Genomic DNA, 17,152 nt, shown 5'->3' with positions numbered 1-17,152 from the left:
TTGATACTGATGCTTCGAATGTTGGCATTGGTGCTGTGTTATCTCGAAAGATTCCAGTTAATAGAAATAGTGAGACTGTTCATGAAAAGAAAGTTATTGCTTACTTTAGCAAAACTTTAAATAATCGTGAACGTAACTATTGTGTTACAAGGAAAGAATTATTAGCTGTTGTTATTTCTGTTGAACATTTTCGTCATTTCCTTCTTGGCAAGAGGTACACTATTAGAACTGATCATGCCTCTCTCACTTGGTTACTTTCTTTCAAAAATCCTCAAGATCAAATAGCTTGTTGGTTTGAAATCTTATTCCAATATGATTTCGAAGTTCAACATAGACCTGGTCATAAACATGGCAATGCTGATGGTCTTTCTAGGCGTCCATGCAATTGTAAAAAATGTTTCAAAGTAAATTCTGATGAAAAATGTAATAGTAGGCATATTTTCTGTGTCATTTGTGAAATTAATAATGATTCTGATTGAATCAAATTTTAAAATGATGATAACATTTTGAGTTTAATTATCAGATTCAAGAAGGAAAATAAAGTTTCTGCGTTTAATGATGTTTCACATTAGGATTCTACTTTTACAATTTATTTACTTTATTGGAATACTTCAGAATCGAAAAATGTTTTTTTAGTTAAACGTTGGGAAGCTCCAAATCTTTCTCATATTATTTTTCAGGCTGTCATTCCTCGAGCTAAAGTGAATGAAATAATTCATGAGGCTCATAATTCTCCTTCTGGTGGTCATTTTGGTATTAATAAAACAATTTCAAAAATTCGTCAACGATTTTTCTGGGCAACTTTTAAACAAGATTGTGAGATTTGGTGTAAAAAAATGCAAAGTTTGTTTCGCTAAAAAGGGTCCTCATAAAAAATCTTGTGGTCAACTTCAAATTTATAATGTTAGCTCTCCTTTTAAAAGAGTTGCCATTGATATTCTTGGTCCTCTTACTAAAACCTCCTCTGGAAATAAATTTCCACTTGTTGCTACAGATTATTTCACCAGATGGCCTGAGGCGATTCCTCTGCTTAATCATCAGGCTTGTACTATTGCTGAGGCTCTAGTAACTCAAATATTTTGTAGATATGGTGTTCCTATTGAAATTCATTCTGATCTGAAAATTCAAATCTAAAATCTTCAAGGAGGTGATGAGTCTTTTTGGTATTAAGAAAACAAGAACCACACCTCTTCATCCTTAATTTAATGGCTTAGTTGAAAAGTTGCATAGGACTACTTTTCAATATTTGTCCAAATTTATTAGTAAGAATCAAAAAGATTAGGATAAGTGGATTTCTTTATTTTTATCAGCCTATCGTTCTTCAAGACATGAAACTATTGAGTATTGACCAGATTTGTTGATGTTAGGTCGTGAATTAAGGTTGCCTATTGATCTTCTTAGAGGAATTAATCCTTCAGATAATTCTTCTGAGGATAATTCTATAACTGATTTTGTTTTTACTCTTCGTGAAAAATTAAAGATTGTTCATGATAATGTACGTGATAAGTTGCAAATCAAATCAGAAAAACTTAAGTGTATGTATCATTTAAAATCTAATATTCTTTTTTTTGATGTTGATGAAAAGGTTTAGTTATTATTCCCTGAAAGAGTTAAAGGAAAATGTCCAAAACTTCAATGTGAGTGGGAAGGTCCATATATTATCAAAAACAAACCTATTGATGTTGTATTTCGAATTCATCAAATTCCGAACGGTCGTTTAAAAGTTGTTCATGTAAATAGACTCACTTCTTATAAAGATGATAAGTTATTTTGACTCCTTTTGGATTCCTTATTTCTGTTGAATTCAGGGTTTTCGTAACTTTCAGTCTGAGAACGTTGGCTCTCATTGATCATTTGATTGTTGATTTAAATTCACAATGTCTGTCCTGGAGCGTTCTCGTGGAGTTACTGTAGGATATACACGGTTGGAGTCATTGTACCGGAATCCTTTTCTTCATTTATTAGCCAAAGTGAGGTACTAGATGTCCATGGTATTCTTTTATTTTTGTTCGGATAATATGCGTAACTGTGAGCCCAATTTATTTGGAGAATTGACTCCATGAAGTGTGACCATTTAACCTAATTATTAATTGAACATGGAATTTACGATAAAATAATGAAATTTTTGAAGAACTTTGATTCTGTAAGGAACTTTTATTTTGTTTAGTTCCATGACCTTCCAGTTCTTGGCATTTTTTACTCTTCGGGTTCTTACGGTTTTTCCCAATGGTTCTTCCTGATGAAAAAGAAAGAAGGAAACGGAATTGTAGATAAAAATTTCGATTTTTAATTTTCAATTTGTCTAACAGACGATTAGTTTTTAAGGAATCCTTTTATTGTACAGAATCACGTTATTAGAATTACGTTGTCTGTATTGGAGGTTTTCACTCACCGCAGGATTTTTTCCTTTTAATTCTTAGTTCTATTTATTTTAAAGCAGACAGAGTTAAGAAGCGGCAGTATTGGAACCTAGGCTGAATTTTAATTTTAGTTATTTTGAAAATCGTATTGAATTAAAATTTTAGATCGTTTAGTCTGAGATTGTATTTCAAACTTTATCTAATTTCAGCCTCATCCAATACTTTTCTCAACTAATAGGAATTTTTGGAAGATCGGGAGATCGGGGTTATACATGGTTTGTAAGCCATATGACTTCACATGTAGCCATATGCATTGACCATTATGGAAATTGCAACCAGAAACTTTAGTTGTAGAGGAACATTTCTCAAATGCCTTTTCAAAATCAACCATGATACAATCAGGTGCAAAATTTGGTATTCTAGTTTGTAATACTTTCAAAAAGTTTCAACAAATAGTTTTGGATTTACTGAGTGCTTACACATAACCAAGAGGCAAGGATTTGTCTTGTTTATATCCATGTATGGTAAATGTTCCGACTTCGATGAGCTGGTGGAAAAAGATGGACATAGATTACCGGTGGATGGTTCTTTCACTTTCTCCGCTATTATGGAATAAAAATTCATTCACCACTATGCGTATGCGGTACTAATGCTGCTACATGTAACAATATTCCACACATAGAACGAGCAACGATGTAGGCTGGTTTTTCATCAGTCTTTCTCGCTCTCTTTCTAATTTTACATGTGCCATGTTCCCAGGATGTTCATGTTGAGGTATAACACCAACAATATCATCTGAATAATGAATTATCTACTAACATTAACAAACATGCGAAATAATATTACAATATAAATCTTCATGTTATGTCATATACAAATAAGGATATACGTTTTTTATCTGAATCTGTGTGAATTAAGAGGTTACAATTAATCCAACACAGCGCCAAGTAACATCACTTTTATTGGCACTTTTTTTGGAGTAAGTCATTTCATCATGGGCCAATAATTATTTTTTTTTTTTAAGACGATATTAGTTGTAAAGGCATGCCACAAATATTAATTATAATAATAATTTAACAAATACTTTATGAAAATTATTGAACAAATGCTAACCGATTGAAATATTGACAAAGAATGCTGATTAAAAAAAAGTAGAGTGAAAATCAATAATATATAGGAAATATACCAGATGTCACTATTGATAAATGCTTATTTCCAATATGACATCTGATAGTACGGAACAAAAATTTATCAAACACTGAAAAATTTAGTTTTACAAAAGAACGTTTAGGATGAAAGGCAATCACTTTAGGTCTCGACTTTCACATCATAAATCCTCACTCTCAATTTGGAGCATACACGAAAAATTCCAAACATGTTCATTTGACCGGAGATTATGCAATAAAATCGGTTTGTGTCATCATTACGCAGTTACAAGTATAAACGTCTCCGACATTTTTTGCACAGTTTTATGATGTCATTGTGTAAACTACGTTGTAAACACATTTAAACTTAGCATATTCTATCATTTAACTGCGTAGAAGATAACGTAATGTTCGTGACGTCATCGAATTTCGTAGAATTTGTTCAGCATAATGAAACACAATAAAATGTGCACATTACGTTATTCAACTGCACGGTATAAAAAAAAATCAATAAGCTTTCTCGGAAAATAGAGACATTCTTTGAAAATGGTATAATTATCGATTGCCATTAATTCGCACGGTAAAACAGGAAGAATGCTGCCAAAATTGTACAAAAATACAATTACAATTATCGACTGCCAGTAATTTTGTCGATAAAATAGAGCAGCCAGCAGTCGGTAATTTTGCATAAACACAAAACAAGTTAGCATGGACACGAACCTCAATCTGTTCTATCGCGGAGGGAGGAACTCTACTTGTATATCTACTTGCAAACAGTATGCTTGAAACATTAGAATTATAACTAGTTGAACAAAGAATAAATTATCTGGTATGTATGTTCATTTATAAGATTGTGTATGGTAAATTGCCGAACTATCTAAATAAATTACTGTCGTTTAGTGTTTACAGCTACCGACTAGTAAGCTCGATAAATTGGTAATTGAAAAAAGACGGACATAGAGTGAGGAAAAGCGTTTGAACTACTGTGGATTCCTGCTATATAATGAACTCGAAAGTACAATTATGGATCATAAAGTGTTAGCTAATTTTGACAGAAATCTATTATAAGCAATAAAAAATAAAGAATCATAATTTTTTATGGTAAAATGGGAAGTTTAAACTCAGAATTAAACTAAAATTTGAATTTATAATGATTACATGTGATAATTATATGAAAATTGAAAGTTGCATATGTTTGCTTATAAATCTATATCTATGTATTTACTCCCGAATCATATATGAATAAAAAAGAAATACAATCAAAAAAAAAATTCCAGAAAAAAATTATTGCCAGCATTGAATGAATATAGTAACATTTAAGAAATACAAGAAGAATCTCTAGATTGTGAAGATCTATTCAAAGATTGGGAAAGGGAAATTGTGTTTACAGTTATATTATACAACCCAAAATATCCGTAGACAGCAAACTCTTCTTCTAACTTTTTTAGTTTTGAAAGAGACAGGAGGAAATTTTGGTCCAGAAGTGTTCAGGCCAGATAATGTGCATGTAGACACATCAAAGTCGAGATAACTTACTTCCGGTGAATAAAGTGTAATAATAAACTTTTAAATGGTTTTCAAAGTTTATTATTGATTCATTTATGGATAGGAAGTATTCAAGCTTTTCATATCTTTGGATTCAGAATAAAGAAAAACTTTGTGGAACACGTCTCTTATAGTGTAATATTACTGGGTCATTATTTTACTTTATACTTAAGAAATAACATTATCAAGTTACAGTCACTTACTCTTAATCAATTGTCATCTCTTCAACGATTGATCTTCTCAAATATTCTTAGTTTAAAAGTGGTAACACAGACATTAAAACTGGATGGATTCACTATTATGTTCAGCGTGATATTCCAGGATGCAACAATAACGTAATTATCAGTTGTTCCTGGTGTAAAAAATCATTATGTATAGAACATTATTTTAACCTATATTACAAATATAAGTCATACAATGATTAGATTGATCATTGCGCTCGTAAATATAATAAATGTATGGAAATGTTAGTGGTATTTATTGAATGAATTGAAAAAAAATTTCTTTGATATTTATATTATTGAGCGTCCTGGTATGTATTACTCTTTAACAATGCTATTTTTCATATGAAAATGGTTCTTTTTTTTTTCAGACAGTTTATACATCAACGATATATGTATTTTTCCTAGAATACAAAAACATATTTATGCTGATTTTTTCTGCTCTTTCAATTATAATAAATCTTTTCTAGACATAAGCGATAGATTTTTTTGAACTGAATTTTGATTATTTTCAAGCATTGTGAATATTTATTAATTACAACTATTGATTGTGTACTAATATGCATTTTTCATGTATTTAATATTCATTTGGTCTTTTGAAAAATATTGACTACAAGTACTTACAACCCCTAAACTACTCCGGAAGGTAGTTATGTTTAGGGGGCTATTTTACCTCCAAAAAAACGTATGTAGGCAAAAAAAGAAGACCAAAATACGTGTCTCTTAAAATTTGATGTACAATTGTTGAGTTCCATAACTGGCTAGCAATATAATTTTAAGTGTACTGGTTACAGAAATTTGCTAAGTTCTTACTCTCGGATGCTGTTATCAAGCAAGAAAGATGTGGAGGAGCCGAGTAAGGCTTGACCAACAAGAGTCAGTTATTAGATTCTGTTCTAACTTAGTTGGGCTGATGAAAGAAGATGGAACAGAGATTACAGGTGAACGGTAATTGAAATTATGTGCACTGTTTTTTTTACGATATTTGGATGCCAGAACAGTCGGGACTGTTGAACGGGTATAAAATGAACTGGCTGTCACGATTCAACAATAACAAATAACTATTTATTTAACACTAAATAACAGTTACAAGTAAGATGATAATAACAATAGAGTTTGTCTAATAACACAAGGTCTTTGAATTGTCTGCAAAGTCTTGAGTTCACAGAAAATTGGTATCACGAGTTCACTGATATTCTTGAGAATGAATTTACTGATATTTCACATGATAAGTTCAGTAATAACTTTGATAATAAGTTCACTGATGAGATAACTGATAAGTGGAAGATCATTGGAAAGGTGTAAGTGTTACAGGACCGATCACTGGACCAGAAGTCGTCTGCGTTGGCGTCAGTCACAGAGAGAGACACAAGCAAGTTGTTCGTGTGTTGGTCTTGTGTGTGCGTCTATCCATGAAGCCGTGAGGCGTAGAAGTCGACATCGTTCATGCCTTTTGCAGCCAAGATGCTTAATCGGACCAACACTTATCTGTTGAGTTATTCCATGTCTGAGGAATCTTCTAAAGAGTTTTCTGGGTTTCTATCAAAAAATTCGACTGCGTGAACTCTTAGCAATTATATACGTATCAAGTTGACTATTAAACCGAGCCGTCTTTAGGTTGGCATCAGTATCAGTATACCAAGCACAGACACAAAGTAATACTGGCAGTAACCGAGGAATACTAACTACTGTTGACCAATAGACAGTTTTACCCAAAAATCTGCGTACTTGAAGCTTCCAGGTTCTTAAGAAGGGATATCAACGCCTCGAGATTAATCAAAATAGTCGAATTGGCGTAGATGAGTTAGCAGATGATACCTTGATTTATCTAATTATTCAGTGAGAGAAAAAATTTCAGGCCATAGAGAGAATGCTTCTGACCAAGTCAGAACAGTTTCAGACTACTAATTTGCTTAGATTTTGCACATCTTTTCTACCAAGTTCTCACTTGTTTCTTCCTTTCAGATACATCGACCTTATTTCGCTTTATTGTTTAATCAATACCAAGAAAAACGTTCAGATCATATTACAATAACATATATCAGCTACGAAAAAATTGGAGGTGTCATGTCGAGATACCTTCCTCGTAATATTACATTTTTGTTCTTTTACAACAGATACAATCGTTATTCAGAGAAAAAGTCCGTTTCCATTTATGTTACATGGTGTGGAACTTTTTTCAACTAAAAGAAAAAACATCTGTCAGAAGAATTCGAATATACTGCATTGATCTTTTTTTTTATTGTTTTCAATAAATACAATTCTTATGAACAACTAAAATCAACAAAACGTGACCTATGTTACTTCTGATGTTCTCTTATTCATGTCTGAAAAATTTCATTGAAATCAATTAGGCCGCTCTTGAAATTGCCCCGGATATACAAGCAGACAGACGAAAGTTTGAAATGGTCATTTTCATGTTTCAACAGTATGCTAATAACTCTCGGGGCTTAGTTTATGACAGTTTTCTAAAAATCCAAGAGCAGAAAATCGAATTTTATTTATACAAATAAGAAGTTGCTAATTGTGACATAATTGTATGCTAGTATTAAATAGAAGTTAAACTGACAAAAATTTACGCAACAAAGTATAATTTTTCGTTTATAGATCAGCGAGTTGAATATTCAAAATGAACTGTTCGCTTCTCTTACGTACTCGACAAAATAATTCATGAGATATATTCATCATGATCAGTGAGAAGCAAAAATTGATAATTATCATAGAATTGATTTGACGATACTTACGAATCAAATCGAGCGTCACCGTTTTTTTCTTTGGTGCTACGAGATTTGTATTGTACGTTGTACATGTAATGGCAAGTCCCAAATGAAAACGGTTTATCGATTTTATAATCAATCTTAAAATAATAAAAAAAACGGTATTATTCAAGACTTATCAATACGAATATTGTAATCGTTATGTTACATATATTTACTTGTTCTCAATAACATTTCCAGCACTTTTAATGGATTGTTCGTAGATTACATTTTGGACACTCCATCGAATATGTGGTGTTGGTGAACCTGTAAGAAACATTCACAATATTATATTTCGTTCTTCACCGTGTTAATGGAATACTTCTTCAAAGAAATTATGTAAGTTGTAGACGGCAAAATTGAAGTAGTTTATCGACTAAAATTTAATTTAATTATAGCACAGGTGATCTTCCGATCCTAAACCCAAGGAAAGAAAAGAATGAAGTGTAGGAAATAATATATGTTAGAAGATGAGAGGTATTCGTGATGGTTTTCGTTGTCATGACGACTTCTCCATGCAACTCACCACACTAGTGGTGGGGGATGGTAAAGTCAGTTGAGTCAAACAGTACAAAAGGAGTCAATTTTTCGGAGATTAACACTCTTGTCTCTAAAGTATCAGACTGAAGAGCTGATCCGTTTAGTTGATAGCCTAGGAGTCTATTTATTTTGGCTAGGAATCATCATATTTAAATATCTCATCTTTTCTTACATCTTTTGTATCGCCGCCGTTAAGCCAAGTCAGTAGTAGAGTTAAAGTTAGGTTTGATTTCAGTTGGGAAATCCGATTAATGATAATAAAAAAAAGCACAATTAATGTATATTGCTGTGTATAATATATAATGGCTTTATTTTGGCTTATCTTTTTATTTATGACTATAATTATAATTATAGTTATAACTATTAGTTTGAATTAATTTTTAATCGATTGTTGTTGATAATTATCGTTTTTTGTTAAAATTAATGAATTAACAGTTGAAGATTGATTTATTTGAACGAAAATCCTTTGTAACACATCTGCCCAAAGAATCTTGGACCATATATATATATATAACAGACATAGTAACATAAAATGAAGATAGATAAGTACTATAAATTATTGAAGATAAATTTTCTCTTATAATTATTACATCATTTCATACTACTGAAATATTGTAACTGCAATAAATGGATGATATGAAGGTTGCTCTATACGTTAGAAATTTTATTCCAAACACCATTTAAATAAATGTAATACATTTTATTCTTCTAGCGACATTATAGTTTCCAACAAAAATGGAAGAATATACAATTACCAATTGAGATAAATTAAAATTAACTATAGGTACGAAGAAACTTGTGCTCTACACTGAAGTTTATAAGAAAAAATGTTATATTAAATTGAGTTTGTTACTGCCCGTCTTGCAATTATAACAATCACTTATTCTCTGTCATTTTCTAATTCTATTTTTGTATTGTTTATATTTATCAATAACTAAATACAATATTCCATTTATTGGGTTTTTTTATTTTAATTGAATATAGTATTGATGAAAATTTTCAAATTATGACAGTAATATTGAATGGAAATAAAATAATGAAGAAGAAGGTAGGATTATGGTCCAAGCTTTGATACAGTCCATTCGTTTATTATGCGAGCGATAATTTAACAGAGTATAATGTAATTGAGTAAATACCAAAAATGGCCCGTAATCCTACCTTCTCCTCTGCAGTAACAATTATCATAAAAATAGAAGTTGTGATAATTATAATAAGGAACATCTGTATTGGGAGAGGTTAATCGCAACCTGTCAGCTGGACTCGTTCTCGTCCCAGTCGAGCTCACCCGATCCGCGTGCCCTATCCTAGCTCTTTTTTTAGCGCTCAACTAATTACAGCTCGTCTTCTTCACGACTTGCTCAATGGTGTTCGAAAAGCTCTCAATTCATTAAGAGCTCTAGATGCCGAAGTCGACGAGTAGGACATGCCACTAGTCTACCACTCAGATCGTCGGCTAGATCCTTCCATCAAGAGATAATGGGAGAGAACGCTTGGCTCCATCACCGCCTATCCATCGGTCAGCTCACTTTAGGAGTTTTCGACTTCTGAAGCCATTTCTCTTGAAAGTATTGAGCTTACTGCAGAGAAATCATCAAAGCTCAAGTTGCCATCGTAGGCCAGCTCTGCTCAACTCAAGAAACCAACAGCTCGGTCATATGCTGCCACTGCTCAAGCTCGATCTCCAGCTCCTGCTTCTCAAGCTCCATCAGATCAAGCTCAACGTCGTGGCTTTAGTACAAAGCCAGCAGCTCAGCAAAGCTCTGCCAACAAGCTCAGACCCTGGATGGTGGGGTACAAAGAGCCAACCGATCCGGGCCACGTCTGTGATTACTGTGGCAGCACAGATCACTTCATCGCCAGCAGTCCAGACTAGGGAAAGCTCTCTCCACCTAACAGGCTCATGCTCGCAATGCAGTATCGGCTTTGCAGCAATTGCCTTGGCAGACACGATGTCAAGGCTTGCCAAAGCGAGAAGCGTTGTCGTCATTGTAGTATGAAGTATCATACCACAATACATCAAGGCGAGGCTACTTAAATTAGCTCGGCTCCAGCTCCTGTAGCTCCAACCAGCTCAAGCGCGCTTCGCTTCCAGCTCCTGAATCATCTTTAAGCTCGACCTCTGGTCTTTCGATAAGCTCTGCAGTAGCTCTATCTTGCTCTACTAGTTCTTGTGATCCTCCAGCTCTTAAACAAGTCCAAGAATTGTCTGTCTAACCAACAGCTTTACTTGCAACAGCTCAAGCTCAACTAATTGCTCCTGTTTTGGCTCGTCAACCAGTAAGGATTCAGGATCAGAGCTCTCTTCCATAACGAATAAGTTAGCTCGTTAACTCCAGCTCCCGAAACAACAATCATCAATCCTGCTTACTGGTATCGGCAACGTTGCTGCTGGTCGTACATGGGGTCTAAGCATCATCACGCTTAAATCCCTCTAATCAGACGACCAAATGCAAGTTACTGTTCACGTGCTCAGCAAGATAACAATAGTCTTGCCTGCCTACAATATTGACAGCTCATCGTGGTTGCATCTCAAAGGCCTACAGCTCGCAAATCCTCAGTATAGAACGCCAAGTTAAATTTGATGTTTCTCTGGGCTCTATACCATTAGCTCAAATCATTCGCTCGGAGCTCAGACGAGGTCACGCCTTAGATCCCATAGCTCTCAAGACAATTTTCGGTTGGATCGTCTTCGGTGCAACTAAGTCAAGCTCATCATCTCTAGCAAGTCCAGCTCTCCACGTGAAACAGGATCACGATCTCCATGAACTACTATCCAAGTTTTGGGTTCAAGAAGAGACTGCTCAAGTTAATTCTGCAAAGCTCACTCCAGATGAAGAACACTGTGAAGCTCATTTTGTTAACACACATTCGAGGGATGCAACTGGAAGATATGTTGTGATCCTTCCAATAGTTCCGTCAACACCAGCTCTTGGAGAATCCAAAACCCTAGCTCTCAAGTATCTTCGATCAATGCTCAAGCGACTCTCAAATGACTCTAAGCTCAATCAGCTTTACACACAATTTATGAACGAATAACAAGCTCTAAGATATATAAGGCGTGCTCCAGAAGTTCAATCAAGCTCAAGAGGAAGTCCAGGTATTGTTTCTGGTGATCGTTAGAATGGGATGACCTTGGCACATGATACTTCGGTATTAGAAGGGTCTCGGTAGAGGGGTCATCGGTGCAACCCAATAGTCTGCCTCATTTTTATTTGCCTCATCATGGAGTTCTACAGGAGCGGAGTCTTACTACAAAGTTGAGAGTCGTCTACAATGGATCAGCTCAGACAAGCTCTTGTTTCTCGCTCAATGATGTTCTTCATACTGGTGCCAAGCTCCAAGTCGACATCTTCGACGTCTTATTATGGATTAGACGACACAAAATTATTTTTAGCTCTGATATAACGAAGACGTTTCGACAGATAAACGTTCATCCAGCAGATTGGAATCTCCAGAGGATTCTTTAGCTCGATGAACATGACTATATAGTTCCATATCAGCTCACTGCGGTTACCTATGGTACCAGGCCAGCTCCATTCCTCGCTGTACGAGTTCTACTTCAACTAATAGGAGATGAAGGCATGAAATATCCTCGGTCAAGGTCATTATGTTGCCGACATTTCCAAGGCTCAGATACTTTGCACGAAGCTCAGCTCATAGCTCAAGATCTAATAAAGCTCTGCATGGTGGGGAGCTTCCCTCTAGCAAAAAAGGTCACGCAATAGCACTGCTCTTCTACAAGCTCTAGCTTTACAAAATCTCTTAACGCTCAAGAAGCTAACGAAACGCTCAGTGCTCTCTGAAGTAGCTCAGCTTCTTGATCCGCTCGGATTCTTAGCTGCAGTAATAGTTCGAGCAAAAATGTTCATTTAAGAGCTCTGCTTAAACAAATCAAGGTGGGATGATGAACTTTCTGCTCAGCTCTCGCAACGGTGGATGCACCTACGACACGAGTTACTATATTTCGCTCATGTTCATATCCCTACATGGCTTAACACGATCTTCAGCTCATACATGGAAATACATGGCTTCTCAGATGGATCGCAGTTAGCCATGGTTGCATGCATTTATATTAAAGTTCAAAACTCAAACGAATCAGCTCACATCCAGCTCTTGTGTGCTAAAACTAAGGTAGCACCATTAAAACCAGTTACAATTCCTCGGCTCGAACTAACTGCAGCTTGGATGCTCTCAAAGCTCGCAAAACACGTTCAAGAAGTGCTCGAATTAGCTCAAGTTCCTGTTTATCTATGGACTGATTCATCTGTAGCACTAACATGGATACTTAGCTATCCATCCAAGTGGGAAAAATTTGTGTGCAACAGGCTCTACGTCCCTGGAAAACAAAATCCAGCAATTGTGCCTCTCTTGACCTTACTACAACCCAACTAACTGACTTCAAGCTCTGGTGGAACGGACCTGAGTGGCTTAAAGACTCATTTTCTTCTTGGTCAGCTCAACAGTTCAAACCTTCAGCTCTTGCTCATAGAGAAGAAAGACCAGGCGTCTTATTGCACGCAGCTAAAGCTCCTTTTGAAGAAGATCATCCATTGTGGTACCTTCTATCAAGATATTCATCGCTCTACAAGCTCGCCTGCATAACTGCTCTTTGTCTACGCTTCGTCGCCTTGCTCAGAGGAAAAACCACCAGCTCGTTAGCTCACAATCCTATAGCTCCACAAGAACAGCTCGATGCTCAGCTCATCTGGGTCAGAAGCTCCAGCACTTTCGAAAGCGGTGGTCCAAAGAGTGCTTACAAAGATATCTCTCAATCTCTAAGTGGAGAAAAGCAGCTTACGACATTTCAGTCAGGTCACTAGTTCTGATCATTGAAGATAACTTCCCTCCAGTTCGATGGCCAGCTCGAGTCATCGATGTTCATCCTAGATAAGATGGACTCATTCGGGTGGTCTCAATCAAGACTTCAAAGACCACCCTCACCAGACCAATCACCGAGCTCATTGTTCTACTAGTAGACCAGTACCGCAAGGACGTTGCAGTAGATGGGGAGTATGTTGGGAGAGGTTAATCGCAACCTGTCAGCTGGACTCGTTCTCGTCCCAGTCGAGCTCACCCAATCCGCTCGCCCTATCCTAGCTCTTTTTTTAGCACTCAACTAATTACAGCTCGTTTTCTTCAACCTAGCCTATGATAGGTATCCTATTATTGTGCTAGGTCTACCGACGCCGGCTACAACGTATTTGCAGCCATTAACGGTTACGCGGCGCTCAAGTGCACGTGTTCTGGTACCGCTCTTTCTATTTTCGCATAAAATAATTGTTACAAGCTTTCAATAAATTTTATTCAGGCTCAATAACGTACAGTTAAGCTCTAACAATGTTAATAAGCTATTGTTGACGTGAAAAATAATTTATTTTCATAATAAAAATCCAAATTAAGCTTAAGAAAAGTGTCTTTTGCGTGTGTGCACCTCTCCTGACCGCATCCTATGGCGTAGCTCACCTGTTATAATATCTTTTGGCTCTGAATAATTAAATAAAAATAACTAAATACATCTCAGGCAATTTATTTGCAACTCAATCAATCTGAATAACATCAGATAGAATAAAAAAAATGAGAAATTAAAATATTATATACTGAAAGTTAAAATCATAATAATTTTTACTTATTTACACTCCATGCTATCATAAGATTTATTCATAATGATACATTCATTCGCATAATAATCATAGAAACATTTGAATTATGACGTTTTGTCACAAACCGCAGATTAAATAAGATTCTTATGAAAGCTTAGGTACTCGACACCATAGCAGACATAATTATGTTGCGAATTTTAGGTTGTCTTATATTACTACCACATTAGAAAAATTCATGAATATTAAATGAAATTAAAATAAAAAATTAAATAAATGAAATATTGTATTTCCGTTAGCACGTAAATTGCGTCTCTCCGCTTGACTTACGTATTGAGTAAACCCTGCTCTATAATAGTGTATATAAAAGTAATTAAAATTTATGACTCCTAAATTTGCTACTTTTTTTGTTAGAAAATTTTCCCGAAGGAGTGAATATTAAATGCAAGCTTGTTAATGTTGGATGTTAATACACGGTTCCAGTGCGCGAGTGCAAATTAGTTATAGATTTAAATCCTAAATAAGACGAAAGCTTTATTCAGATCGAAATACGTTTTTGCTGGGATCTTTTATTTATAAGAGGCTTCATATGCATTTAGCATGAACCAAATTCAATGAAAATAATTTTCCAAATTAAAAACTTTGGAAAGAGCTATTAACTCGATATTTAGGACAATATTTTATGATTAATTAAAGAGTAAAGATATAACATCTTTTAGTTAATAAACAAAATGTATCTGATTTTGAGGGCTTAGATCGAAATATGTCTTATTTTGAGAATTATTATTATATTTCCGATTTTGAGAATATTAAAGAAATAAATCTACATTTTTGAATTTGAAGACACAAAGCTAGACATTAAACAGCATATTTTCGACTTTGAACACGTATTATAAATAAATATGTATCTTTGACTTTGAGAACATGAATATACTTATATATCTCTTTTCGAGGGCATCAAACAACATATTTCTGACTTCACAGACGTTCAATAAATATTGTAAAATATTTGTATGTCGCCATCTAATGACTATTAGACTAACGACAGTTTGTTAGTTAACAACGATTGCTTGACGATTAGATTGTTTATAGCAACGAGGGGAGAGTTTGTTTATCTCCGGTTTTTGACTGTGACTTGAGTTGACCGCACGGATTCTTTCTTTTAATGAATTGCTGTTGTTCTGACTTCGAGTCGGCCGGACGAGAAAACTAAAACTTAGTGGACTGTAATGAATACGAGCAGAACAAAGAAAAAGGTTGGATGCTAGAAGGTTCCTTAAAAAATAGTTCATTAACACCAAATTGTATGGGTTTTATAGTTTTTATTAACCAATAACACTTAACTTAACCAATAGAAATTAATAGTCACTAAAGTTATGTGAGTTGACTGTACATTTATTGTTCATATACTTATGATTTGTCTGCTGGTTATTTTTTCACCAAAAAAAAGTCTCACACAGTGAATAGCAACAGGCACACTACACACCTGAGTTGTTCGAGTGTGTGATGTATGTGTAACTGTCCGTGAGGCACTATGGCGTCGACGCCAGTTCAACTTCGCGCCCAAAGACACTACAACTGACTTTACTGGACCACTGGCACTGATGAGATTGATTATGATGTTTCAATTATGTTCACGAGAGTTGTCTGAGTCTATTTGACCGTATTTTTAATTACCAAGGGTGAGCTGACTGCAAAAAACTGCGATTTGACTGCGAAAATTTATACAGAGATGACCGCGTGATTTGCCTGGAGCTAACTGACGCCACAAGTGCTCGACCGCGTGCTTGTTGGCGTCACCAGGGCCGTAGAGTTGCCTTCTGGGCCATGAGGGAAATACTTCCCGATGATTGGTCCAGTGAGTTGACTGACGCGCCGGTGGACAAGTCCGGCATTAACAATTTCCAAATATTCTGAGACTTGCTGACTTGGGGCCCTCCAAGTCACAACAGCTGTCAATCATTAATAAACATTTTTCTTTATTTACTAATTTTCCGAAGTTGTTATTGAGTCTTATTTTACAATATATATACATGTACATATTAAGTTTGTTCTAGCTATTTTTTGCGTTTTATATTAAAAAAGTGGATCGCTAACGTGGAGTAAAGGGCAAAAAGTAACGTGCCACCTGTTAGATGATCCATCCTAGGAGACATTCTATCCCTATGAGTGATCATCTGATCAGATAAAGTAACATGGCACTCCAGTGGAGTAGATGGAGGTGTGGAATAGGCATTTTGGAGATTTGATGCAAAAATTAGTCTTAAGGTTGAAGAATTAGTTATAAGTTTGCAGGCCTTGTAGGGGAAGCCCTAATGCAGAGAAGAGGTTCCAGACCAACCAGGGACACGTTGAGGCGAGATTACGACATCTAATTATCCTCCGTTGCTCCTGTAAGTCGTATTGAGTCCAATTTTTGTAGGATTTTCAGTAGCTTGGTAAATTTTGAATGTAATATAATGAAAATAACGATTAATCTCCCACTTTTGGTTTGCTCTCGTGATTTAGTTAGTTATTAGGTTCAGTTCTAAAGATCATAGAGATTATTTGAGTTTTTATTTGTTAAGTTATGATTTTCATATGTTCAAAATTTTATAAAAGGCAAATTATTGAAGATTCAAGATTAAATTAATTAAAGAAATTGTCGAATGTTCCAGAACTTAGACTAAAGTCATTTGATTGTGAAATATTTGATTTGGTTGAAGCGTTGACTACAGAGAGATTGATTTTGGTTGAATTAACTAATATTACATGAAGAATTATGGTTTGAATACTTTGTGTAGATAAGAACCTTCAATTCCATCATTTTATTTGTGGTTTGGGTAATTTTATGGGGTACAGCCGATAAATTTCTTTGCCAGCCCTGACCCTCTCTCTACAACCCACGTAACTGAGCTCCTGGAGATCCCCTGTCAAGACATTTTTACCAGCAGCATCTTAAGTAAGTTAGCTTGAAGGTATTAGTTTAAGATTTTTTAGCCCTTCGAA

At 35.1% G+C, this 17,152-nt stretch overlaps 1 protein-coding gene across 1 annotated transcript in view; it reads right to left on the bottom strand.

Moving 5' to 3' along the window:
• The window catches only part of LOC118064294 (neural cell adhesion molecule 2-like), a 433,677-nt gene that overhangs the window by 368,773 nt on the left and 47,752 nt on the right, over window positions 1-17,152 (bottom strand). Inside the window, exons 5-6 of the mRNA XM_035078796.1 lie at window positions 8,207-8,294; window positions 8,016-8,128 (exon numbers count right to left, since the gene is read on the bottom strand). Of these exons, the coding sequence (XP_034934687.1) occupies window positions 8,016-8,128; window positions 8,207-8,294 (201 nt within the window). The remainder of the gene's footprint in view (window positions 1-8,015; window positions 8,129-8,206; window positions 8,295-17,152) is intronic.

Source organism: Chelonus insularis, unplaced genomic scaffold, assembly GCF_013357705.1.
Source record: "Chelonus insularis isolate UGA/USDA-ARS -01 unplaced genomic scaffold, ASM1335770v1 contig_17_pilon, whole genome shotgun sequence".
Taxonomy (NCBI): domain Eukaryota; kingdom Metazoa; phylum Arthropoda; class Insecta; order Hymenoptera; family Braconidae; genus Chelonus; species Chelonus insularis.
The sequence above is the reverse complement of the archived record's forward strand: the minus strand, read 5'-3'. Positions and strand labels throughout refer to the sequence as shown.